General features: G+C 47.4%; 12 protein-coding genes and 1 non-coding gene across 13 annotated transcripts; 6 read left to right on the top strand and 7 right to left on the bottom strand.

Annotated features, from left to right (window-relative positions):
- Window positions 1-352: 352 nt before the first annotated feature.
- On the bottom strand, window positions 353-2062 carry FMAN_14748 (uncharacterized protein; the record flags this gene model as incomplete). The annotated part of the gene is made up of 1 exon (XM_041822958.1): window positions 353-2062. The coding sequence occupies one exon, from the start codon at window positions 2060-2062 to the stop codon at window positions 353-355; it is 1710 nt and encodes a 569-aa protein (XP_041688586.1).
- Window positions 2063-2985: 923 nt separating this feature from the next.
- FMAN_14749 (uncharacterized protein) lies at window positions 2986-4700 on the top strand (the record flags this gene model as incomplete). The annotated part of the gene is made up of 3 exons (XM_041822957.1): window positions 2986-3203; window positions 3254-3679; window positions 3731-4700. 3 exons carry the CDS (start codon window positions 2986-2988, stop codon window positions 4698-4700), a joined length of 1614 nt encoding a protein of 537 aa, XP_041688585.1.
- Window positions 4701-5864: 1164 nt separating this feature from the next.
- On the top strand, window positions 5865-6687 carry FMAN_14750 (uncharacterized protein; the record flags this gene model as incomplete). Its single annotated transcript, XM_041822955.1, has 2 exons — window positions 5865-5924; window positions 5974-6687. The coding sequence occupies 2 exons, from the start codon at window positions 5865-5867 to the stop codon at window positions 6685-6687; spliced, it is 774 nt and encodes a 257-aa protein (XP_041688584.1).
- A 745-nt stretch (window positions 6688-7432) lies between these two features.
- Window positions 7433-8161, bottom strand: FMAN_14751 (uncharacterized protein; the record flags this gene model as incomplete). The annotated part of the gene is made up of 2 exons (XM_041822954.1): window positions 7433-8023; window positions 8075-8161. 2 exons carry the CDS (start codon window positions 8159-8161, stop codon window positions 7433-7435), a joined length of 678 nt encoding a protein of 225 aa, XP_041688583.1.
- Window positions 8162-8803: 642 nt separating this feature from the next.
- On the bottom strand, window positions 8804-9416 carry FMAN_14752 (uncharacterized protein; the record flags this gene model as incomplete). Its single annotated transcript, XM_041822953.1, has 2 exons — window positions 8804-9072; window positions 9119-9416. 2 exons carry the CDS (start codon window positions 9414-9416, stop codon window positions 8804-8806), a joined length of 567 nt encoding a protein of 188 aa, XP_041688582.1.
- A 420-nt stretch (window positions 9417-9836) lies between these two features.
- On the bottom strand, window positions 9837-12272 carry FMAN_14753 (uncharacterized protein; the record flags this gene model as incomplete). The annotated part of the gene is made up of 9 exons (XM_041822952.1): window positions 9837-10043; window positions 10098-10331; window positions 10379-10588; window positions 10647-10886; window positions 10937-11113; window positions 11160-11487; window positions 11538-11878; window positions 11924-12050; window positions 12106-12272. The coding sequence occupies 9 exons, from the start codon at window positions 12270-12272 to the stop codon at window positions 9837-9839; spliced, it is 2031 nt and encodes a 676-aa protein (XP_041688581.1).
- Window positions 12273-13764: 1492 nt separating this feature from the next.
- On the top strand, window positions 13765-14619 carry FMAN_14754 (uncharacterized protein; the record flags this gene model as incomplete). Its single annotated transcript, XM_041822951.1, has 3 exons — window positions 13765-13857; window positions 13905-14126; window positions 14176-14619. The coding sequence occupies 3 exons, from the start codon at window positions 13765-13767 to the stop codon at window positions 14617-14619; spliced, it is 759 nt and encodes a 252-aa protein (XP_041688580.1).
- Window positions 14620-14950: 331 nt separating this feature from the next.
- rrna39 lies at window positions 14951-15066 on the top strand. The gene has a single exon (XR_005994030.1). It is a non-coding gene; the product is annotated as a ribosomal RNA (ribosomal RNA).
- Window positions 15067-15887: 821 nt separating this feature from the next.
- On the top strand, window positions 15888-16497 carry FMAN_14755 (uncharacterized protein; the record flags this gene model as incomplete). Its single annotated transcript, XM_041822950.1, has 2 exons — window positions 15888-16329; window positions 16382-16497. 2 exons carry the CDS (start codon window positions 15888-15890, stop codon window positions 16495-16497), a joined length of 558 nt encoding a protein of 185 aa, XP_041688579.1.
- Window positions 16498-17271: 774 nt separating this feature from the next.
- Window positions 17272-17802, bottom strand: FMAN_14756 (uncharacterized protein; the record flags this gene model as incomplete). Its single annotated transcript, XM_041822949.1, has 1 exon — window positions 17272-17802. The coding sequence occupies one exon, from the start codon at window positions 17800-17802 to the stop codon at window positions 17272-17274; it is 531 nt and encodes a 176-aa protein (XP_041688578.1).
- A 420-nt stretch (window positions 17803-18222) lies between these two features.
- Window positions 18223-19855, bottom strand: FMAN_14757 (uncharacterized protein; the record flags this gene model as incomplete). Its single annotated transcript, XM_041822948.1, has 5 exons — window positions 18223-18307; window positions 18355-18436; window positions 18498-19283; window positions 19332-19603; window positions 19653-19855. The coding sequence occupies 5 exons, from the start codon at window positions 19853-19855 to the stop codon at window positions 18223-18225; spliced, it is 1428 nt and encodes a 475-aa protein (XP_041688577.1).
- A 2160-nt stretch (window positions 19856-22015) lies between these two features.
- FMAN_14758 (putative cytochrome P450 55A2) lies at window positions 22016-23667 on the top strand (the record flags this gene model as incomplete). Its single annotated transcript, XM_041822947.1, has 8 exons — window positions 22016-22282; window positions 22334-22440; window positions 22493-22652; window positions 22703-22815; window positions 22867-23050; window positions 23100-23240; window positions 23313-23502; window positions 23555-23667. The coding sequence occupies 8 exons, from the start codon at window positions 22016-22018 to the stop codon at window positions 23665-23667; spliced, it is 1275 nt and encodes a 424-aa protein (XP_041688576.1).
- A 313-nt stretch (window positions 23668-23980) lies between these two features.
- Window positions 23981-25097, bottom strand: FMAN_14759 (uncharacterized protein; the record flags this gene model as incomplete). The annotated part of the gene is made up of 3 exons (XM_041822946.1): window positions 23981-24356; window positions 24405-24836; window positions 24889-25097. The coding sequence occupies 3 exons, from the start codon at window positions 25095-25097 to the stop codon at window positions 23981-23983; spliced, it is 1017 nt and encodes a 338-aa protein (XP_041688575.1).
- Window positions 25098-25643: the final 546 nt, after the last annotated feature.

Below are 25643 nucleotides of genomic sequence, written 5' to 3'. Positions count from 1 at the left end.
CTTGACTTCAAACAGATGAAATTCATACTCAAAGTGATACTCCCGCTTAGAGAATAGGAGCCACTTGAGCTCATAATTTGAAGTGAGTTTACAGTCTAAGTCGTACATTTGCAGATCCATAGTACGTCCGTAAGACGCTGAAAGTATTGGTAGAACACCAATTTAATGTACGGCAAACTTACCCTAGGTCAACTGTGGACATACAGACGGACGTGAAATTTTGGATCCACTACGTCATAGCAATTCAGAGATTGATTCAAAAGTTCGATTGGCCAAGTCAGACTATACAACAATAAAGGCACTACAGCATTAACTAGGTAGTAAACTTTGATCATATGTGAGCGAGATAAATTTACACGCGGCGTGGCCACTCAGGATCACGCGCCAATGCCATCTGTGCGAGATGAATTGCCTGATCCTCAGGATCCTCAAAGCTCATGATGCTCGCTGTACCATTGGGTTTAAAGTAAGGACCATCAACCTCACATTGCGTATCATTAGCAGGCATAGTTCCATTGTAGAGGAAGGCCCTGACGTGCTTGGCGAGACAGAGCGATGGAACTGCGACAGAGCAATGGCCGTATCCCTTGACCTCGACGATCTTTGAGTCCTTGAATGCAGCTTCAGCCGATCTAGCGGAGATAAGCGGGCAGACCGGATCATAAGTTGTGGTGAGAATGAGCAGAGGGTGTGCTGTCTCGACACCGTTGCGTGGTACGTAGTTATGCGTCTTGGGGATACGCCATTGCTGCTTGGCGAAGAGGTAAACCAGATCATCGGGAGCGAAAACGCTGCGGTTAAAGGTTGGCATAACAATATCCAACAGGGAGTCAAGGTCCTGTGGCCAGTGAAGGGGTCCCGCGAGACCATCGTTCATCGAAACCGTGTAGAGCGCATCACTGTTTTCACCATCATCCAAACCATAAGCCATTAGAGCCTCAGTCGCGTTCCCGTTCATGAGCTTCTCCATACGCTCGGCAAACGTGCCCCAGAACTGAGGCTTGTATAGAACCGGGAACAGTGCACCATACCAGATCTTCTGGTAGTCGAGAAGACCGTAGACGCTGTTGTTGACGTACACGTTCATCGGCTGTTCCTTCAGTTCACCAACGAAGGAGAGGAACTTGTCCTTGAGGCCTTCCCAGGAATCTGCCATAGATGAGAGGGGGCATGCGTCACCGGACTTGATGCACTCCTTGAGGAGACCATCCATGACATTCTCTGTGTCATTGAGGTCCTCCATATCGAAGCGAGCTTGGTACCAGAGGAATTGGTTCACGACTCCATCGATGATGACCCTGTGAGACCTCTCGGGAAACAAAGTCGCGTAAGTTTGGCCGAGAAGAGTTCCGTAGCTGAACCCCCAGTAATACATATCCTTCTGACCAAGAGCATCGAGAATGCTGTTCATATCGGCAGCTGTTTGGGGAGTATTGATGTACTTCCCATGCTCGCCCATAGTATCCTCACAGGCTCTCACATAATTGTGTGTCCAGGCATAAATCTCAGCGCCATCCTTGACGATATCGATATCGTGCACTGACCCAAGTTGCTGACGCGCCTCTTTGCTGGGGTAGCATGACGCGCGTGGGGACGAGGAGTTAATGCCGCGAGGGTCAAACGAGACAAGGTGAAAGCCGTCGCCGACAATGGTACTCAATTGCTCTCCACGTCTGTGGAGAAACTCGAAGCCACTGCCGCCGGGACCACCGGGGTTGAGCAGAATATTCTTGCTCCCATCTTTGCCCCGCATGCGAATAATGGGGACATTGAAGGTTTTGTTGCTAGCATCAGGATGAAACTGATCGATCGGCACGTCAATCTTGCTGCACTCTACAGAGCGATTGCTGATCTCTCCGCAAGGCTTCCATTCGATGTGCTCGCCTGGGTAAGTCGTGCGGTCATGATGGTGATGATGCTGTTGGCGATGAGGGCAGCTAGGCGCGAGCCAATGGAATGCCGCGACGGTGAGAATACCAGCGCCGAAGAGCTTCCATTTGTTAACGCGTGACTTTCGGCGCGGCTCGGCCCATTCAGGCGGGTTGAGTGAGTGCTTATCCATTATGATATTGTTTGTTTGTTGATGATGACTCGATGAAGAGGAGACGATCGTTAAAATGAAACGAGCAGGCTAACGCGTTGCCACGGTGAGCATCCTTGCATTCGTCATCACAACGCGTTGACATCAGCATTCGATTTAGGAAGGTAATTAACCAGAGTTGTCAGTTTTCATAATCCAAATTGAAAATTTTGTCCGCGGACAAGATGAAATCGATCTATTTTCCATGGACATGTTTTTAGTGATCTCAGGTAATCCTTAAGTCCATCTTCTTGGTGGAGTACTCCTATTGCAGCTACGGACCGCCATGCTACATATTCAAGGATTCAGCCTCTTCAGATCCATCCTCCTGACTCAAGTTATATCACTGCTTGAGTCATTTGCATACATATAATCCACCCGGAAAATATTCTATTTCCCGACCACTCTCTCGGTTATACGGCAAGGCAGGGAGACGTCGTGAAAGCATCACCATCATATTTCGTATACGTAATGGAAACCGAAAAAGGGTCACCATATCCGCATCTGTTACTTATGCGAAAACCACACCGCATCGAGCGCCTAACATCAGCATCCTATAGGAGGAATCAGAGCACTGGATAAGCTTTCGGCAGCTAATTTATGGGCATGCGCGTGATTTTCGACCGTTTCAGAGATCGTAAGTCGTCCCATTCTGGAACCTTTCGACGAAGATCACTGGGGCCGAGGCACCTCCACTACATACCCGTGTATGCGGGTGTACCGTTTCGATGATCTTGTTCCCGCTTAGGAAGATTAATGGCGAGGAAACCTATACGGGCCGTACCGATCTATCCGGAAGCATGTTGAGTGGCAGTTCATGGAGTCGTTGACTATAAAAGGGCAGTCGGTTTCTGCAATGGCTGGTTGATACTTATCAGCAAGCAATAGCAAGACAATCGACAATCATGAGCACCTTTAAGACTCCGGCTTCTGGGCTTCAAGCGAGCGTCAAGAGGCATCCAGATCTGGCACTTTTCAAAATCCCAGAGCAGTTTCCTCAAGGCACAAAGTTCAAAGACGTTTCCTTTGCTCAGTTCGAGCGGGACGTTAAACAGACGGCAAAATATTGGAAGGACAAGCTTTCTAACCTAGGCGTTCAAGATAGGGCTGTTGTCGGTGTCTGGTGAGTTGGTGAGATCATGATACTACATCATCAGCTGATTCCCCATCTAGGTTGAGGGGTTATGCCTACTCAGATACCGTCCATATCCAGGGTCTCAACTGGGCAGGATACATCCCTCAGCTGTTGTCTCTGCGCATGACAGATCCAACTGTTATCTATGAGCTCCTGCAGAAGTCCAGTGCCGTGGCCTTACTGCATGAGCCAGACAACACTTCTCTCTTAAAGGATAGCCCGGTGCCAACATTCCCAGCCAGCGCCAACCACTTAAACACGGATACAGCGCAACTTCCAGTGACCCCCTGGTATCCCAGCAATGACGACGATGTGCTCTTCATTTATCACACGTCTGGCTCAATTTCAGGAATACCAAAACTAGTACCTCTTACTGCGCGATGGGTCAACTACACCCTAGATCTGTCAACATTCTTCGAGCAGCGGTCAAACAAGAAGAGGGAGAGGATGGTTAGTGTTCACATGTAAGTCTAAAGTGAGTGTCACTAAGTGGTAGCGTACTGATGAATTGATAGGGGAAGCTTCTGCCACCTTGCCGGATCTGCCCTCAGCTGGATTGCTGCCAAAGAAGGTTCATGCATAATCATCCCAAGCACTCTCCCTGCTCCGGTCCCCGAAGTGCGTACCATGCTTGACGAGCATGGCTTGACATGTGTATGCATGTTCCCGCCTGCTCTATCTGCCCTGTTCAGTGAAGCACGCAAGGATCCATCTCTCCTGGCGTCTCTGAAGAAGGTTGACAATGCAGGCTCTGGCGGCTTGAGCCTCGATGTCGCAGATCTGGAGTGGGCGCGCAAGAATGGAATCTCAATGTTTAATGTCTTTGGTTCCACAGAAATGGGCTTTGCTTTAATGACAGATGCTAGGAAGAACGACGATTACCTTGAGTGCCACCCTACTGCCAAGAACGAGTTTATCCCCATCGGAGATCCGCTGGCGTCGGGCGAGCAGCTACTTGAGCTAGTCGTGCCCCCAGAGGCGGCCAACTGCCCAGTCCCCAGCTTTAGATCTGCCGATGGCAAGTTTCATTCAGGCGACTTGTTCGTTGAGGTCAAGCCTGGCAAATATCTTTTCAGGGGACGTAACGACAACTGGATCAAGATGGAGGCCTCCCTGCGATGCGATACCATGTCTATAGAGGCTAATGTCATGGAGACCTGTGGCGAGGATCTTGTCAGCGCCGTGGTTGCCGTCGGTGTCGGGCGCCCTTGTCCTACTATAATTGTTGAGCCAAAGGAAGAGTGTCTACGAAGCGCCAACGGTACTGATGATGGGGATTCGACGCAGCAGTTGAAAGAAAATATTCTGAAGCGGATCACTCCATTTCATAAGCGAAGGTATACACATGAGCGAGTCGACGATACGCGATACATAGTTGTTGTATCGCAGGGGACGCTTCCTAGAACAGCTACAAAGGGAAATGTGCGAAGGCAGGAGGTTGAGAAGGGATTCCAGACGGTCCTGGATGCCGTGTATGTGAAGTAGTTTTGATAGTGATAGGTACAGAAGTATCAACAAGACTGAAGTCTCTGCTTACTTGGGGGATGATGTCAGATTGTAAAAGCCAAACAAGGTGATCAAGCTATTTCAGAAGAGTCCCAAGTATCATGCAGCCAAGCCTTATATCCGAATTTTTGAAAGCGATTAGTTGTCGGACCAGGGTTGATCACAAAAGCCACAAAGGCGGCCGATGCTATAGTCACCAGTGGATTTGTTCTTTGCGGCGGTGAGCCGGTAGCTAAACCGGTTTTAACCTTTTTTTAAGAGGCTGCCTAAGCGCCTTAGCCGTCGTATTGCGTATGCATTCTTCTCTACCGATTCAAGGCAGATGATTTATCTCCGTATGCTTACGTCGCCATCGTGCAAAAAGCTGAGCGCCATCATAGCCGGACGACCGGGTACCAAGCTTGCCTCGTATTTCTGCTAGTGCCATTGGGTGCTGAGGTTCTAGACTGCTAAGACCCTGGTATATATGGTCAGATTCTATGTACCGCGTACACCTGCATTGAGAATTACGAAAATAACTCGAAATCGAGAGTTCTTAGTGGCAGAGAGCAGGCAGCAGAATTTACTCCCACGAAAAAGGCGGAGAACAAATTGAATTTTATGACAAGCATTGTGTCTCGCTATTCGCTCTTTATGTCTCGCGAATCGCGGCTTATGATGAAGGCCATCTAGCTCGCCAGCAAACTTGCATGGGTACAGTCAGCTAACTTGGCATGATCCCCCAAATCGGAAGCAGCCGGTGGCGAGGCACAATTCGAAATGCAGAAACCACAATGATGGAGTCTTGTAAGTGGTTCTTAGAATTGTGAGTTCTGGGTGTAAGGTTGGAGCAAGATGACTACTAACCGATTCGGGCGAAATAAACGCTTCTCTGTCCTCATTTTAATGTTAAGGTTGCTGACTTGGCCCGTCAGATCGTCATTGCAGGTGCTTCATTGGGGTCAGTTTGGAATTATTGGGCTCATTCTGGCTGCCGACTCCGCCACACAGATGGACCACTTCTTGACTGGACTGCGATTCTACTTATGTTTCTGCTGCAGCTCATAATCATACACATTCAATCTTGTTAGTTGACCCGATCCTAAACAAATTTCGGACCAATTCTATAATACTTTCAACTCGGTTTACGTAACATACAACAAAATGATGCCGGAGTCAAAAAGCCCGAATTATCTTGGTCCAATGGGCACTGATGCAGGCAAGGTAAATTTGCATACGCTTACATCAAAGTCCCCGAGACTAACACTCTCAGAGCCGGCGCGAACGAAATAGAGAGGCACAGCAACAATTTCGGAAACGGAGACAAGCCGCTGAAGCGGCGAGGGTGCAAAGGCTTAAGCGACTCGAAGGCGTGGTTGAGAGAATGAGTACGGTGATTGTAGACTTTGCCGATAAGATGTTGCACGAGGAGATATTGAAACAATATCCTGCATTGGCGGCCGACGTACAGAATGTCATTACGCAGGTCCTTGGTCTGGCAAATGAGGCTGGGGACCCCGAAGAGACAAAGTCGAGTGAACGGCATGCACAGAAATCGCCCGATTATGGGGACGACGAATCGCATACGGGAAGATCTTCACAAGATTCAGCAAGCCCAGCAGGGTCACACAATTTACTCATCGACATGCCATTTTCCTTCGCCCAACGGGACACAAAACGCTCCCCAACAGAGCACAACCAATTGAGAGACACCCCCCAGATCGTATATTCAACAATACAAAACCCGTTACTTTACTCTCATTCACCGTGTTTACCACCGGTATCCATGGCAAACTCGCTGGGCTCTGGAATATGGAACACACCAACGTCACTTTCCTCAATATCTATTTCCTCTGCCCTAATACAACCGCGATTTAATATAGGTCCAAGACTTTCTGAACAAGCAGCCCTGGCTCATACGTTCCTCGGTCAGACAAACCTGGACTATCCTGATCTCTACCACGATTCAATGAGGAAATCTTTATGACACATAGACTGCGAATCGTGATGGATTCGAACCGCCAAACATTTTGCGTTGAAGCTTGTTATGCTGGTGGCTTCGATGACGGGAAAGCAGCTTGCGATGCAGAGATAAAAAATGACGATGAACACGAATCGAGTGGCCTTGATTCCTAGGCGTACTGCCTTTGAGAGAGTTCTCGTTCTTAAGCACTCGAGTACCCTTACAACGCCTCATGAAGAAATGTCCTTCCGGAAAAGTCTAGCTTCCTTTCTATATCTAGCCATGGATTTTACCATCAGGAGCTAGAAGTTTGGAGACTTGCTGATGCGACACCTGATCCTTTGGAGAAATCAGCCCCAGCTCTCATAAGTCATATCTTAGAACTATTCGGAGAATCATCATCTGCGAGTCGAAGTATTCCCTAGATAGAAGCTTAGCCGCCATCTTCAAGTCATTGGGAAAGTCAAACCTCTTGTGTGCATGTAGCCAGTAAAGTCCCATCTTGTGCAAACATCCGTTGGACAACCAAGGCTCTTCCGTGAGCTGCCCAAGGACTTTCCATTTCTGAAACCATCCACTCATCTGCCTTGGTCCGTAGCGGCTCATGAAAGTAGATCCTATGGTCAAGACTCGCTGCCATAGCCATCCGCGGTCGCTTAGCCCATTCCTCAATGGTAGAACCCAAGCCCTCAATTTCATTGACCCTTTGAACTTGAGATCTCAGCTTGGGCGGAAATGATGGCACGTCTTCTAATGCGAATGGGAGTCGCTATATACGATGAAGGCGTGCTGCCGCGAGAATGAAGTAGCCGTCAGTCAAAAAGGCCAGGGCATGAAGATGAGCGCCAGGCCCACCAGTTTCAGGAATAACTCCAGGGAAGCGAAACCACTGGCGGAAAATGCGTCGGTTATGTGAGGAGTTGCTAGAAGCCGGTGCATCTATAACATCGATTCTGCGGCGCTGAAATGGCTCTATCAAGGTCCATTCTGGCTGTTCTTCACATACTTCGGTGGGGGGAGCAGGTATATCGAAAGGGGCAACTGTATGCTCGACAGTCAACGGGACTCCGCCAGTATCTCGAGTGAAGCTGACAGTAATAATGAAAACAATCTGGTCTTGCTGGCGACATTCAACCGTACGCGTGGCGAATGTAGAAACTTGTTGAACTCGTGTGACATGAAATGTTTGTCGGCAATCAACAGATCCAGGATGAAGAAAGGTGCACTGGCAAGAATGAATATGATAATCGCTTGTTAGAGTCTTTTGAGCAGCAGCGAGACTGAGCGCAATGACAGCGCCACCGTAGATGCCCCTTGCTGCGGGAGGCAGCCACTGCTCATAGACATTGGTAAAGACATCCTAGATCAGGTTCTTAGTCTTGGTTTGGAGGGGCATATAACTTCAACTAACATCGCCCATGTCCTTGCGTTCTGCAATTTCGAAAATATTGGATGCTGGGCCGGCCTTTTCGGGCGCAACTGACGTTGGATTGATCATGACTTGACAATTCAACTGATATGGAGGAGCCAGAAGTATTAACAGATAGTTGAAGTGGGATTTGGGATCTTGGCAATACAAGTACCGAGGTTCGGCAACAGTCTGAACTCCCCACTCAACTCGCATTTAGCTAGTACCAACTCAGATGCATCCCCTGTAAACCTGCTTTAACAAATGCATACGCCTACCAAGATGGAAATAAAAGAGTTGCTCTGCTAGCTGCAGATATATTCTTAAACATCAACACATACCAGATTTAGAAGAAGCTATTCACTAGCCATGAACTCAACCAACAGCAACAGAGCGCCCACGTCGCTATTACAACAAACCAGTAGGACGCTGAGCAATCGGTATCGTTCTACAAGAGCGTTACCACACCGATCCCTTCTATCACGTCGAAAACACTACAGTACATAGATAAGAGTGAACAAAGTTCAATATGAATGCTATTGTTTATGCCACGCATGTGAGATCGGGGAGAGGATTGAGTGCAACCGCAAGTGGGCTAAGGATCTTGATATCAGTGTTATTAAAGTCAGGTTTGGGTTGGTTTTCTTCTTCTTCTTCTTCTTTATCTAGTGAGGGACAGTGCAGATATAGAGCCGTGGGGTTCACATGGACCTATCTCGCTAGCTGTGATGACTAGCTATGCTTTAATCTCTCAAAGGCACTCTTTAGTTCGCTAGCGCTTTCTCTTGAAGCTCGCTCAAAGGCCTCTATAGGAAGGAAAAACAATGTCAATTGATTAGATTTGCGCGAAACAGATACTTGGTTTGTATACTGACCATCGGGTGTTCCGTCAAGCGTGATTGCGTGCCAGTTGCCAGAGAGCCAGAGTGTCGCAGAACTAATCTTGCTCTCCGGTTGACCCAAGTTTTGACGTATGTCGATACGAGGAAACGACAAAGATTCTAACATATTATTAGCATCAGGAATAGTTATACTAGAAGTACTCACTATAAGCAAAGTGTTTAGAATCGTGGTTGAATTGGGGGGGAAGCGTCTCAGAATGGTTGAAAGCGCCTGACCCAAGTTGGTGGACAATTGCGGATCTAATAGCTTTACCAACTTCAGGCTCAACGTAAACAAAATTCTCGCCAGGTTCGCCGATCATGATCCCAGTATCGCAGGAGATAGGCATGCCCCTTCGATCAATGGTGGTGAACCTTGCAACCGCGCTGTGATAGGAGCGTGACCAAGACTGTAGAGTAGCCTTGCCCCTTGGCCGTAGTGGTTGGAAGCAGCAAGAGGCCATTGTGTTAAGCGCAGGATAGAGGGTGCTAATTAAGTCGCGGTAGGTAAGTCAGTATTTGTGGAAATAAAGCAATCAGCGACCGCTAATTGTCCGCTGCTCAGAACAGTTTTGGTTTTTAATGGCTTGCTATAAAGGGAATTAATAATGCTTAATATAATTAAAGGGGTTCTCTACTATAAATAGAATTTATAATATATATCTAAATATAAAAGCTATTAAGGATACTTTTTATTAATAATAAAATATAAGAATTATAACTGATTTATTTTAAAAAATATTTAAAATTAAAATAATAAAATAAAATTTATTACTTTAAACGACTTTTAACTATATGATCTATTACCTTTTTAAGCTATATCTAAGTAGGCAAATCCAGGTATTTAGTTATTCTAGAAAATGTCACTACTTAACATTGCCCTGTTAAACTTCGTTTCCTCTGGCGAGGGACTTTGCCAAAAGACTCTCATCTGCTTCAGTTCGTAGGCCCTTCTGAGCAGCTATCTTAGAGGACTCAACGCCAGAAGAAATGGCCGCGGCAATCTCAGGAGAAACAGAAGGTAGAGTCTGCTTCTTCTCGTTGGTCTCAGACACCCTAGTCTCCATGCTCCTTATGGTCTTCGATTGTCCCTGTAGGAATGTCAGCTTTGTGGAAGGGGCCAGGAATTTCATGTTGGTCCTTACATCTTTCGCTTTCCTCGAAGTTTCATCAATGGCCCTCTGGGAAAATTCCTGCGTCTCATTTGCCTTCCTGCTGATCATTCTCGAGTCCATCCCCATGCCAGCGAAAGACAAGAGCTCATCCAACATGCGCAGCATAGGGAAGACACTCATTTGCGACAGACGGGCCCACATTGAAGTAGAATCTGCAAAGATCGAGAAGTACGATCTGATGATCGTGGTGCTGTTGACGATGCACTAAAGGAATAGTCAGAACAGTTCATTACCTATCAAGTTTGACTCACACTTCGTTGAAAGTCCAGCATAGAATACGGCCCAACACTGTCTCCATCGTTGCCGGCCTTGATGGCCTCAACATATGGGTTGACATATTTCTCCGTGACAAATCTAATGGCTACCGGGATGGCATTGAAGAATTGCACGAGATTCACAATCTCTGTCTTGATCTCCAACATCGTCGCAATCGCCTGGATCAGGATTCCCTTGATCGCGTTCTAGGATAGTCTGTTAGCCAACAGCTCACACACTGGTATCACATAGTCAAATTAATACCATTTCCAGGCTCGAGTTCTTGAAACGTTCCAGCTTGGCGTTGACCTGGTTAAGTCTTCCTTGCTGCTCAGCAAGAATCCCAGTGGAGTCTTGGTAGGTCTCTCGTGTAGCAGCCAGTGCTTCAGACGCTGTTTGTAGCCTTGTCTTGGCCGATTCGAGGACTGCTTGAGCTTGGGCGGTCTTTGCTTGAACCTGTGCTGCTTCGGTAGCCGAGGTACCGCGTTGACTGGGCACGGCGCTCTATTTAATTGTCAGCGATTGCCAGTCGAAAGTCCGTCAAAGAAGCGTACCCCGTTCGCAATCGATCCCAGGAAAGACTTGGCCGTAGCGTTCATTGTGATCACGGTCGCGTAGTTACTCAGAAAGTCTCTCTGCCAAGATTTGACCGTCTCAGAGTCTTTACTGGGTGCTGTATATCCAATAGACTTACCAGCTCGTTCTAATTCGGCCACAATCCCATTTCCAATCTAAAACGAATCAGTCAGATGTTCTAAGTATTGAGAGTGAACTTACCCTGCAAGCCGAATCCAATGCTGATCTGTACTGTTGGCTAGGTCCCGAACTAGAGGCTAAAGAGCCGAAAGACTTCTGCGAATGGGCAAGCATCTTCGCGGCAAAGGTCGTGACCTGGCCAGCCTTGTCCCAAGCAATGCCATCGGTGGTACCAACAAATGCGGTGCTGAGCAGCTCCCAGTAGATCAGATCCCGGACGACCTGGCTATAAGCAGGATCATTCGAATCCTTGGGTTTACTTGCACTTGAGGTGGGCATGGCTTGGTTCAGAGCGGTGCTCAAGCTGTCTGTCAGCTTTTCGACAATCTGCCGGCCCAAGGCGTCCCAGCTAAACATATTAGTTGAAGTCATGCAAGGTTGGGCAGTTGCAGTACTTACTCTTTGGGGAATCCATCAGAAGCTCTTCTGAATGTCTCGGTCGCGGCTTCCGAGGACTTCTCCAATTGACTAGTAGAAATATTATGTTGATTGTCAATCGACGCCCGAGCGACCGCTAACTCAATGTCCTTCAAGACTTGTTGGTCTTCTGAAGTTGGTTCTGCTGTAACACAGGCCTGGTGGAGCTCAGAGGCATGGTTAATCCAGTCTCTAAACTTGCCGTCTATCTCCTTGGAGGAATTCAAACAGTCCGAAGATGCATGATCCCAAGTTTCCATCTCCCGTCTAAGCAGTCTTTTAGCACCTTCAGGGTCGGAGAGTGCTTCAAGGATATTCTCAAACTAGGAAAGTCAGGGAGATGAGTCTAGATTTCTCTTCACACTTACTGTCCCATTGAAAGTCCCAGAAAGCATAATAATTTTGCCTGTCTGCTTTTCGGTCTCTATGAAGGCAAATCGGCCTAGGTCGACACATTTCGAGAGGTTGGCCTGGAGCCTGAAACCGGCAAAATCACTGAGCCGAGTTAACTTTCGTCCTATACCATGTACTGTCAGAGTATTTCACATACCTCAGGTACTTGAACCCTTCTTTGGGTGGTGCAAAGGTGATGTTGGCCTTCTGAGAGCCAGTGGCGACAGCGCAAGCACCAAGGGCGTTCAACGCCACGGGAGCTGGCAGAATGATGTTTTCCCATCGATATTGGGAAGACAAAGATGCCTTTGACTCCCCAGACATACGACCGGCTGCATCAAAGTCCTCTCTCTTGGTCAAGACTTCGACTTATCGTTGGTTGAGAGCCATTTCGATACGAGATGTCTTTGTATAAAGATTTTGGTAGTCTTGAATGATTTGATAAATAGATAGAAGGTAAAGTGACAAGCTTGGGATTCGCAATGGGGTAGGATCTTGCCAAGTCTTTATACTTGCAACAGGATTTTTCGATTAAGATGGTTTGCGCTAATGGGCAACACCAGGTATCATGTACTTAAGTCTTTTCAATGTAAATCAGTACTTCTGGCCTGCGCACTCTAGCACATGCAGACGGCTCTCAGACTCTCCCCTTCGCCTGTCGCAGTTCTTTACCCCTCGCCTGTCCTAGATCCAGCTACGAACGATCGAAAGTTCCCTCATAATTCGTTCAATCACTAGACGTCTCAGCTTCCAAAAATCCCCCCGCTAAGATAGTATTTGCATAAGGCTGGCTGGAATCGCAATACCGAGCAATCGTTGGCCGACGTGGCTCGCTGATCTTCCGAAAAAGGATATTTGCTTCAATTAGGCGCTCTGGGCCTGCAATTAGAGCCTTTAGCATTCGCGTGAGGAGCTGGAGAGCCTACGTTAATCCATATCTGTGTGTCCAGCTAACCTTGGCGGGGATGCTAGTTCGTGCTATCAATCAATAGCCTTGCGCCCAGCTCCACATTGAGTTAACTTGTCTCAGAGCTGCAAAATGGCGAGCTATCGTCTCGTCAGCTGATTGATTCACTTTCGGATATTCAGCCGCTGTGCGAAGCTATACCATGCCGCATTTGAAGTGTGCGTAACGCGTCGATATCTGCTTTGGCTGGCTGATATGTGGAACTATTAGCCAATATATTGAGAAGCGGATCCTAAGCCAGTTCTCGAATTTGGAAGTCAATATGTCGGTCGATACGAGCCTGGAATCCTGATTACCGACGCTGGTAGGATGGGGTGCTGGGCATCGGATGCGGAATTGGCAAATACCTTCATTGTTCATAGTATGCTCGGCCTCTTCACTCACGCATGCGGTCTTAGTTCAGCAAAGTCGGTAGCCTCAACAAGATTGCAAGGACAAGCATAAAACTAGAACTAATCCCCAACCTATTTACGAATTTACTCTTAAACTCATCCCTCTCACGCTAATCATTGTTTACCCATCTATCTCAATTCTCTATTCATCATGTCTTTTGCGTCACCTTGGGAATCTATGCTGGCTCAGGCTGGCCTTGGTGGTCTCCAGTTTGCTCAAGCAATACCCGCTATGCAAGCAAACGCCCTCTTCGCGGCTTCTGGAGGGCCCTTTTAAGATCTGATTCGGAGGCTTGAGGTCTTCAAGCAGAAGGTCGCTACGCAAGATGCCTTTCTCCGATCTGGTGTCAAGGAGAATCTATCCATGTCCATCAATCACCTTGAGGTAGCACTACTTCAGCTGTACAAGCTTGCCGTCTTCATCCGTGGGGAGCCTGATGTCGATGACATGCAAAAGATGATGATCCTTGAGCAGTGCTTCCCAGCCTTTTCAGACTGTCAGGCTGCCTCTCAGGCTGGTTTCGATCAGGTCAATAGCATCTATACACAGGTGAGCAAGCAAAATTAGCACCGAATTCGCAATACTGATTATTTCAGGCCGCGTCTTTGCATGCGGAAGAATTCCTGCAGCTGCAGCGGGAAATCGAGCGTGCGTTAGATCAAACTAAGATGGACTGGGAGAACGGCCGGTGTCAGTTGGAGCAATATCAATATGATGTTGAACGATGTTCCCGCCAGCTGGAGGATGCTTCTAATGCTCTCCGTCAAGCACACGACAACGTGCCTGACATCGGCAACGACATTGGGAAGGCGTTCTTTGTAAGAACGATTAATCTGCCAAGCGAACCAACACTAATACATATTACAGTTCTTGGGGCCGGCTTGGGGTGAGATGGAGAATAATCATCGGAGAGTTGAAGAAGCCAGAAATAGAGTGAATGCTGCGCAAGATCAACTTCAGAATTCCCACCAGGCTCTCATGCAGGTTGTAAACCAACAAAACGAACTCAACACTAGGCGTGCCGCCATTGAACAAGTGGCTCAACAGCTTCCTGTCCTCCAGGCAACAGCTGATGCGCTTAACAAGCAGTCCGCTGCACTCTTGGCTGGATTCACTGAGCTCAGGGAGAAGACAACACAGCTAGCACTCGTCATGAACGACATGAGGAATGGGGCCAGAGACACGGGTGCCCAATCGTGGGATAAGGATAGGTTTGCTGAGGGCATTCTCAGACTTTGCCAGATGGCACTTATCGACGGTCGTGTTTGTGACGAAGTCGAGACCATCACCAATGAGATTTCCAGTGGGTAATCTGGCCAGGGACCGGGCAATGTTGCCGACCTCCTGACTAAGGTTGGGCAGCTTGCTAGGGATGTAGCTCAGAAGAGTATTTCTGGGTAGCGGATGATTGAGAAGATGTATAGTCATGGTGTTGTTACTTAGCCTTTACCTAAATATAAGGATAATATCCATCTATAGCAGCTATATGAGTTCAGTTCATTATCCATAGAGCGGCCTGTTTTACAAGCGCTTTCAAAACCATAAGCTTAACTGGGAAGCAATATGAAGGGGCCAAGGGCCAATCTCAAGATATGCATAGACCCTTGGATATAATCCTGTTTGCTAGCAGCCTTAAGCACATACGACCATACCTACAGGAAAATACGGGATCCCGTCTGCTCTCCCATAGTCAAGCCTGTAAGGGGCGGATTAGTAGTTGGGTCGGTGACGACCAGCGAATCCCCGCTGTTGTATGTTTTTGTATTTTTGATGAATCTCCCTTGAAATGTTTGTTTTATCTTGCTTTAGCCGCTTGTTGTGGCATGTACATGGTCCTTGGTTGGTTAGCCTGGCTAGCAGATTAAGCTATGGACAGAGACTTATCCTGGCAGATTGAAATACTTCAGACTGCTACTTTAACTACTATATTTAAAAGTTATTGAAATAATTTTGTATTGTGAAAGTATGAAAGAGAAGCAATATACTGTTTCTCTCCTTATGCATCTTTAAGACCTGGGGTTGGCCTGAATAATGACCTTGCTTAATCTGGCATTAATACACGTAATGTTCGTCACGCTTTGACTCTGCGTGATCTGATAAGTTATCTTTGTATTTTCAGGCTCGACCAACAACGGCAATGTACCTTACGCTATGAAACTAACACCTTGTTCCCAGTTTTCAGCACGTCATTCCAACCTCGTGTGGTCTTCCAACCATGAACAAAGTCATATGTGATATTAGAGCATCGATCACCGCAACTACCAACCTGCCATTCATCTTTGATACCATTTGCGCGTCCAGGATGTTGTAGCTGTTGGTAGCAAAGATACCTATCCAGGCAGTTGATAAGTACCGACGGGGCCGAGATAACCGTGCCGTAGGATCCGAGTTCACAACCAACACGAACAAAATCAGCTCAGATATGCAACTAACCAGTCGCTGCCTAAAGTAACATGTGCGCCTGAATAATTCTGAATAAGTTCAAATATTCACGTTTCAATAGTTTTTTCGACAAAACAACACAGAAATCGTGTGCAATCATCCTTGAATCCGCTGAGCAACTCAACTCTGCATCCAGAATGGTCCCTGCCTTCGTCAAAGCCATTTTACTCCTAGCTCTCGGCAGCAGCTTTGCCTCTGCCGACACCTTTAATTACGGCGACAGGGACGGCAACCTATTCCTCGACCTTTCGATATCGGAAGCCGAAAGCAATCGCCGAGAATGGGGACTTGTCGAGCCTTGGACCACTGACTACATTTCAGCCCTTCAAGAGAATAGATACGGCGACGCTATATGGGCACGATATCAGATGTTTGGCGATACTTCGAATGGCACCTTTCTAGAGTACCCGCAATGGACGGTCCGCGAAGCGATTGAGGAGGACGCTATTGGATACAGACTTCATGCACGAGATAATTGGAAGTATGCCATGACTGTCTACGCCAATTCAAGCAAGGACACGCAAAGTGATATCCTTGACCTTATGTTCGACGTCAACCGCAGGAGCTACTATCGACTCTGTAAGTTGGGTAATCTCTCAATATACAGTGTTCTAACTCACAGGATTTATAGTTAGAGACCAGTATCGATTGCATAAGCGTTTCCAACAAAGCGAACACGTCCTTCCGAATTGCGACTGCTGGAAGATTGCCCAGGATGAAGTTGACTCTGTTTTAGAGCTCAAGTAGTTGCCTTTGGGTACAGCTTTGCATCGAGATGCCAAGTATCATAAAAGGACATGGAAATTAGGCCTTCGACTCTAGTGCTCAGAATTTGCTCTTCTACCATGCTCCGATTGTGACGGGGCTTTATGTCTGCACCCCCAGATCAGTCTGACAGCGTGTTCAAGCAGCTAGACAGTTGTAAACATTGACAGAATTCACGCGGGCTTCTAACTTTGCTCTTGTCTTCTTCATCCAATAATTCGCGATGCGTTGGCGTGGTCGATGTTTTGCTATATCTCAAGACTAGACTAGAAATCAGTGTTTTCGAGTCTAAGCCATCGGGTATAACATGACTGAAGAAATGCTTCGGATAGCCTTGAGTAGAGCAGATAAAGTGTCTATGGCCTGTTTTAGAACCACGATATATCTGGTCACACTTGAGCTCATCCGTCTATGCATCGGCGCATATGGCTACCTCTTCAGGCAAGGTTCCAGAACTGCAATATTTTGTCGTCTGATACCAACCCGTTGGTCACACCATGCAACACAGGGATTGTAGTTATCCGGGTAACTTATCAGAAACGACCCAGGCAGTCATTCAGCAAATCTCATTCGCTAAATCTGTTACCAATCCATGGTGTCAATTGGGCATTTCAGATCTTACGATACGATGAGAGTCCACATTCAACCCACCAAGTCCACCGCTCTATAGATTGTATCTTAGATTCGTTTTTTTATAGGGAAGCTAATACACTGTTGCACACATGTCTAAAATCAATGACGCCCTCTTTTTCTCCACTAAAATGTTGGGTCCTCTTCCTTGATAGGCTTCAAATCACCCTGACCCTTGAACACCTCTAGAATCTTAGCCTGCTCCGTCAAAATAAATCTATCAGTCTGCTTTCCAATATTCGCCAACTCTTTCCACCTGTTGAAGTCCGTTGGATTTCTCTTATCGCCATGGGCTTCAATGGGATGTTCCCAATGGCCCTTTGAGAAACCCAACATGCCGCTGATTGTCTTGTTGGTGATGTCGTAAACAAGAGAAACAATCGTTCCAGTCTCTTCGAGCCAGTTAATTTGCCATAGCTCCCCTGGTCGAATGCATTGGTATGCTACGGTTTGATAATTGATGCGGCCAGCCATTGGGCCACCGTGAATGGCGTAGACGGCTCGGTCGTCGGAGAAGAACCAGATTTCATAACGCCATTTCTCTGGGTTTCCTTCTGCGTCTGTGGCGTCGTAGTCGTAGATAAGATGAGTGTTGAGGATATCCTTCTCAAAAGTCGGATGAAGGGGAGTGTTTGTTTGATATCGTGGCAGAGACATGATGAATATTAAAGGCTGTTGATACGAATTTCAAGCACTTGAAGTACTTACAGAAGACAACATGGGACATTTCTTAACCGCTGCCAAGTATTTATACTCTGCAAGATCGACTCGCTTAAGTGGCTTGATCTCTTGGTACGACGGAATGCAATCGTAACATCATCCATCCTCTCGGGAAACGCGGACAGTAAGTTCCCACTAAAAGTGCCAAATGGATCAATAGGAAGCAAGGATCAGTTTGCTAACGTGTATATCCGAGAATCGATCTCAAGACTAGATCCATCACAAACTCAATTCTTATCGTATGATGTCACCACGGGACTAGCCAAAGCATCCACAAAGCCACCGCAGATACCGCCATCGACCTCGGTCTGATGATGTCGGCAGTGAGAGTCGGTAGCACAGAATAACATCATAGATTTAGCGGTGTGCACTCTCCTCGACGTCGCGTACAAGACGAAACGTTACCCATGGCCAGAGATATTTCTTCTGCCACCAGTTCAGGCTGCGAATATTAGCAGGTTCATAGCATGGCAGTATCGCGCAACTCACAAGCTCTTTCGGCCTGCAATACGAGGATGCAGGGCCCAGCTTCCCCCAACCACGGCCAGATGCTTCTCATCCATAAAGTCGGCTGGACTGTGTCAGAAAAGAATGACATAGAAACCTCTTGGAGAGGGATCGACAAAACTCACCACTATATCCGGGATAAATATCCATTGCCTTGAATCCCGGTTGCGGCGCGAATAAAGTTCTAGTCCACTCAGCCGCACCTCCAGTATCGCCCAGTCCGCAAAGATCACCCTTGTGAGTGGTGCCTATTGGATGGAAATTCTGAAACCCAGAATTGGTCTCCGACAAGTCAACAAGTATGGCCTTTGGATCGGTATGGAATTGATGGTTCACTTTGCTACCCGGGGCTTCACGACGACGCTCAACATACTCGTGGATACTCCGTAATTCGTGGAGCGTTGGTAAGCGAGCACCAGCCCATTGAGAATATCTCTCTACCTCGTCAAAAGAGGCCATAACAGGCCAATCAAGTGCCTGCGACAACGGTACAGGTCCCCAGACAGTCTTGATACTGTGACGAGCGACGAACGTGGTGTAATCTTCATCACTTCGGGCATCGCGCGTCTTACTCCAAGTTGCGGGGATCTGAAGCTCCTTAACGTCTACGAGGTACTTAGCATACTCGCCGTTACTGACCGGTCGACCTTGTGCCTCGATTTGTGGAACAATGATATCGTACGGCTGGCGCTCATTGTCCCACGCAAAGAATCTGTTTGGCCCTTCATCCCTCTCAGGATCATGGTACCCAATGGTGAAAGTCTGCTGGGGCACCTTGATCCATGGATTCTGAAGGCGTCGTGAAGCAGCTGCTTTTGCGAGCTTTGTGAAGTCTGGCCTGGGCAGATCAGGAGGTGGAAGGATATTGGCACTTTGAATAGTCATGAACAGGAACGTTTCAGCATGGAGACCTGTAACATATCAGCCACAAACCCTGTAGCCGGTGAAAACAGGCATACCCTCATGTTCGAAACCTATCCAGAGCGCTCGTCCAATACCGCGATCTGCGTAGGGCCTTTGAGTTTGATAAAGTGATGTGATTCGCTCTTTCACGCGCACTCGATATGCTAGAATGTCCCCAAGGCATGGGAAGACGTCTGGGAGTTTGCTGTGGTCATGGCATTTGGAAGGATCATCAACGTCAGGATCTATGCCGCGCTCAAAAATTTGATGATAGTATGCAGGTTCAGTAGGCTTGCTGTTCGTTGCTCGCGCAAGATGAATATCCTCACTAGATCCAGCATTAGCTAAGGTTTGAGATGAAATAGTAGGTGTCTGACAAGGTTGGAATATGGCCAAGATAGAACAGCAACGGGTTCCGCAGAGGAATTGGTTGTTCCATCAACGCATCCGGCAATATCATACTGGTCGTGACAAGATCCCAGACGCCCCACAGTTTTCTCCATTCACCCAGCGAAGGCACCGGGGCCGGAGCATACTGTTCTGGTTTCAGAGGGAAGGCGTATGGATTCTTAGATTCCATTGTGCTTCTGAATTCTGTGGCTACTGCAAATATTAGATGAACTAAGTAAGAGGTCCGACGATGCGTAGTGATAAGTTGAGCTCTCGGGCCCTCGGCCTGGCCTGGTAGTAGCAACGTCATCATCCACCAAGCTCCCCAGCAACCGCTCCGCCATGAAGCTAAGACACGGCTTGTTCCACCTTCCTATATCTGGATTGGCCTAGCGTTCTGGAGACTCAACCTATTTATCTTGAGCATGAGACTTCCGATAGGCCCTCTAGTAGTCAGTACCCATACTGATGTTGGTAAGTGACAGGGCTCAGTCTAGGGATCGTGGTGTCATTGGGTGGTCAAATGCGTGTTGTGTACAAGGCAAATGCGATTGAATGCTTCTCAGACGTCATTCGTCGAGCAGCTTGTCGATAACAAATTGCTGGGAAATTATTGTGAGATATCATGACTGCAACTGGATCTACTGGACGTTAGTGGCCGATCAATCGCCATTTTATCTCGATAAGACCTCCGATATCTTCAATGCTCAATACCGGATAAAACCCAACAACTCATCAAGTACTTTCTATCCCACGGGCCTTGAAGCAATATTGTCAATGCAAGGCCCAACAGGCGTTCCCTCGACATATCAGACGTCGACTACTAACAGGCTTCCATGCAAGACTCGGCGGATACCTGTGTCAACTGTTGAGCGTGGCCTTCATCTGCCTATTGGAAGGCGAATCAGTCAATATTGGAAATGACAGTTGTTCTAATGACTTTAAATTAGTCCATCATCCCAACCCCGAGTGATGGGGCATGTATATCAACCGTTTGTTTCGTGCTTATAACCCATAGCCAGCGCAGGTATCTCTTGGGGTTCGAATCGGCCTCCTAAAGTTGACACAAGTCGGCCCTTGCTTCAAAACCAGAGTAACGAAACTCTTCGATAAAATTCCTTGTAGAAAACGCGAGCCACGCTAAACATGGTTTTCATATAGTATGAGTGCCATATTCAAGCCCTTACACTGAGAGAAAGAGTCGCCCAAGGTCGCGACGCAGAAGAGCGACTTGATAGAGTTACCTTTAAGGAGCAGTAAGACTTGAGACTTAAAGATAGGATGCAATAAACATAATAAAGAGCCCCCTAAGCTCAGGCTAGACTTACCTAAGAGATTTTGTTACTTCGGATTAAGATCCTAACTTTTCTTGCCTCCCTTAGATTGCCTACCTTATTCATATTTCATTCTCAACGATCTCCGATGCGGCGAAACTAGACAGAGCAGGGAACGTATCGATTTGCGAAGAACGACGCGTTGTCGTATTCGGGCCAAGGTCTAGGCTCGGGTTGACATTCGGGCATATTACCCTCTGTAAACGGCCATCGTGACAAAGAGTCGGAACACGCAGGAAGAATTAATTTTGTTTCCGTATTCTTCCTTATATTCAATCACCAACTCGCGATGTCTAGTAGTACGGAGGAGGCGGAACAAGGCAAATTGCAGCCAGATGCGTAGATGACGTGGGTTGACTAAGAGTCGAATCATGTGGCTGCTTATAGCACTATGAATATATTCCTAGTGGGTGGGATGCTTTTTGATGACAGATCATGGAATCATATCATTTTGTCGTAGGTATTTAAAGGCTGCGTTTGCGCATCTCCGCGGGAATCAGCATCTCCAAGGAATGACAGGCTGCGTCCTCAGATCATGGAATTTTCTTGCGCAATTTTGCAAATAGAACATGAAGAGACAAAACAAGTTTGATTGAGAGCGAAATTTGGAATGGCATCTAAAGTAACTCATACTTCAGCAACTGGAGCAAAGAGGGTTTTGGTCAAGTTTCACTGCTAATACAGTCCAAAAAGTAGGAAGATGTCCAACGTCTTTGCGTGGCCGTGAACTCCCGAGCAGTACGACCATCAATGCATTGACAAGTAATAATGCCGATATTTGTAACACCCACTGTAAACCTGGCAATCCGACTCGTCCGCCGGATTGCTCATGCAGCGGAAATGCCATCGTCAAGCATAAGCTGAGACAGATCGGAACTTGATTGGAAATCAATTGCATCTCGTGATCTCATTGAATACGGATGAATATGGAATACTTCTATACCCATACTCCACACCTGATTTTCACTTCCAACAAATATAACCCTCCAGCATCTCTCATTCTTATTCCCATCGCCATGGCTACTACAAAGCTTCAATTCGCACTTCGCAACAAAAGAGCACTCTTCAGTTTACAGCGTTTTAACAGAACTTACACCATGGCAACTGACGCACCGAGCTTCCCTTTCTCGCGCGCCTCTGGCCCCGAGCCACCCGCCGAGTTTGCCAAACTTCGAGCTACGAATCCTGTATCTCAAGTCAAGCTATTTGATGGCTCTCTCGCCTGGCTCGTCACTAAGCACAAAGATGTCTGCTTTGTAGCTACTTCTGACAAGCTCTCCAAGGTATGATCTGATATGATCTGATGGACCCTGCTGGTCCTAACCTGATTCAAGGTCCGCACTCGCCAAGGCTTTCCTGAGCTTAGCGCCGGTGGAAAGCAAGCAGCCAAGGCAAAGCTGACATTTGTGGACATGGATCCCCCAGAGCACATGCATCAGAGGTAAGCACCTTATTATCCTTGCTTTCTGGGAGCAGACTGACACATATTGAAGGAGCATGGTAGAACCGACATTTACCCCAGAAGCTGTCAAGAATTTGCAACCTTACATCCAGAAGACGGTCGATGATCTACTGGAGCAGATGAAGCAGAAGGGATGTGCCAATGGTCCAGTTGATCTTGTGAAGGAGTTTGCACTCCCTGTTCCTTCTTATGTAAGTCACGGCAGACCATTCTTGAAAGGACATGCCTCATATCGATCTAGATTATCTATACACTTCTCGGCGTTCCTTTCAATGATCTCGAGTATCTTACGCATCAGAACGCCATTCGCACAAATGGTAGCTCCACTGCCCGAGAAGCGTCTGCCGCCAACCAGTAGGTCCAACTGAGAGTCATCTGAGCATTTTCAGGCCTGATAATCGATAGGGAACTCCTTGACTACCTTGCAACGCTTGTCGAGCAGCGTCTAGTAGAGCCAAAGGATGATATCATTAGCAAGCTCTGCACTGAGCAGGTCAAGCCTGGAACTATCGACAAGTCAGACGCTGTGCAGATTGCTTTCTTACTTCTCGTCGCCGGCAACGCAACGATGGTGAACATGATTACACTGGTATGTGGTTTTGTTCATGAGTCTATCGTACATTTACTGACAACTTCAGGGCGTCGCCACTCTGGCTCAGCACCCTGATCAGCTAGCGCAACTCAAGGCCAACCCATCCCTTGCGCCTCAGTTTGTCGAGGAGCTCTGTCGATACCACACTGCTTCTGCCTTGGCCATCAAACGTACCGCCAAGGAAGATGTCATGATAGGTGACAAGGCAAGTAACATACTCATGTGACTGGAAGATCCGATCCGACTGACCCCATGCCAGCTCATCCGTGCAAATGAAGGCATCATTGCATCCAACCAGTCAGCCAACAGAGACGAGGAAGTCTTTGAGAATCCCGATGAATTCAACATGAATCGCAGATGGCCTGCTGAAGATCCTCTCGGCTTTGGCTTCGGTGATCACCGATGTATCGCAGAGCATCTTGCAAAGGCTGAACTCACAACTGTGTTCTGTATGTATACATATCTTCAACTCTTGGGATACCTATGACTAACGTACTATAGCATCACTATATCAGAAGTTCCCGGATCTCAAGGTTGCGGTTCCACTGGAAAAGATCAACTACACGCCTTTGAACAGGGATGTCGGAATCGTGGACCTGCCTGTCACTTTCTGACGATGTCTGGAATAGTAGATATAGCCGTTTTCTATATAGTTCTGATTAGCACCCGAATGAATTGTCTCAGCTCTACTCACATTGACCTTTAAACCGTGGTTGAAACGATCCCGTTACCTCAAATGGCATTAATGTCTAAACGACTCTACTGTATCAATGCGACATGAATTAATGAATCCGAATGTTAATGTAGTAGTGAATATACGGCGTATTCACATTATATTATTGTAGTGGGCTAAACACTAGCTCCTTAGTTACTAACATTCGAGATCCTATAAAATTGCGATATCGGTAGCCAGCCTCCGCCACTTAATTAAAAGGTCCGATCACTCTCTCCATCTCCCACTACCACTGTGGTTTCAACAGTTTTTGTGATACCATGCGGTTCCGGGAATGTCGCTAGATGAACTTGTGATCCGTTGTTTCCCTCGTTGCTCTCTAGGTCTTTACCATCTTTACCCATTCTACTCATGATGTTGCTTCCGCGGGTAGGGACAGGTGGACCGGTAGTCACCACTACACGGGACGTGAGACCATAGTTTGTTGGGTTTGACTTGTCCCGACTGCTAGAATACCATCCTTCTCCCTGACTACGAGAGGTACCTCGAACGACCTTGGAGATTAGGTTTGCCATGAGAAGTTCTATGTAGAGCTTGACGATATATGCAAGAGGGGCAAATTGGACGTATCTGCTCTAATATTAGCAAAGTTCTGCCCCTGGTGTGCAATAGACTTACAGATAAGGATCTGGTAGACTGAGGAACCCCAGAAGAAGGACGTCCATCGATGTCGAGATAAATACCATTCCAGCGTTGAAATTGAACAGTCTCCAGTATTTATTCAGGCCATCGGCAATCAGACGATACCGCACCAGGTACAAGAAGTACATGTTGAGTGCCAGATCGATGATGAGGAAGAACGTCTTCTCACACTTCTCGAATATCATATTCGTATGCTTCTGCGAAGGTGTAGCAGTGTCGAGGTGTGCAACGGTGAAGATGTAGCAGACGGCGCCATTGACAAACAGAATGCAGACCACGAGCCCCCACTTCAGGTGTCTCGCTCGGCGTCGGTTCGTCATGATCAAGGACACTCGGTTGGCAATGATCTGAGGGAGTAGTTGCGTCTGGATCGACCACAGGATGACGGTAGCGAGGAGAAAGCCCAGACTGTTGGATGATAAGCAAGGGAGACGGCGAGAGGGGATAGCAGGGTACTCACTTTCCAGGGATGATGCCATTGAGGTAGAGGAATGTGATGAGAGCAAAGACGAAGTTGACCACGGCCTCGGTCCAGATCATGTAAAGGTAGGCATTGTGAAGGCTGTGAGTGCGCTTGTAGATGGCTCTGGTCTGTGATACGGCCTTTGCAAACGTGAAGATGAAGACACCGAGGAATAACCCATAGTAAACTGATGCCAGATCAATCATGCTGGGCAGTTAAGAAGACAAATGATGGAAGAATTCCAGGGTCAGGATACGACATGATGGGAACTATATACCTGCAGCTCTCTTTAGGGAGCCAGCTACGGGTAGTTTTCGTATCGTGCATGAGCCCAATCTAAATTGGCTTTGCTAACGTCTGTACCAAACATGCAGCAAAGCTCAGCTGTTCACCCTGTCTCTCGGTAGATGATGATTGTCACCGCTAAGGAGCAGAGTCAGAACACTAGCCGAGAGTACACGGTGGCTTGAAGATCTACGAGCGCTAGCCCTCAAGATGGGAAGTGCTTAGGAGCAATGCCGGCGACACCCCACATAATTGACTTTACCAAGCATGAATGGGCCGTGAAGAACCCCGGATTGTTGAAGAACCTGGGAACGAGTGTCGTCGGTAATCTCTGCGAGTCAGCAAGACATCTTCAAGGTCTAGGATATGGCCCCCGACTCCCCGTCGATGATCAACAGGGAGCTTGCGATACGTAATAACTGACAAAGATAAACTACAGGGAATCCGCGATTGGCGCATGCTGTAAA

This window comes from Fusarium mangiferae (assembly GCF_900044065.1).
Source record: "Fusarium mangiferae strain MRC7560 genome assembly, contig: FMAN_scaffold014, whole genome shotgun sequence".
NCBI lineage: Eukaryota > Fungi > Ascomycota > Sordariomycetes > Hypocreales > Nectriaceae > Fusarium > Fusarium mangiferae.
This window is presented reverse-complemented; position numbering and strand designations above follow the sequence as displayed.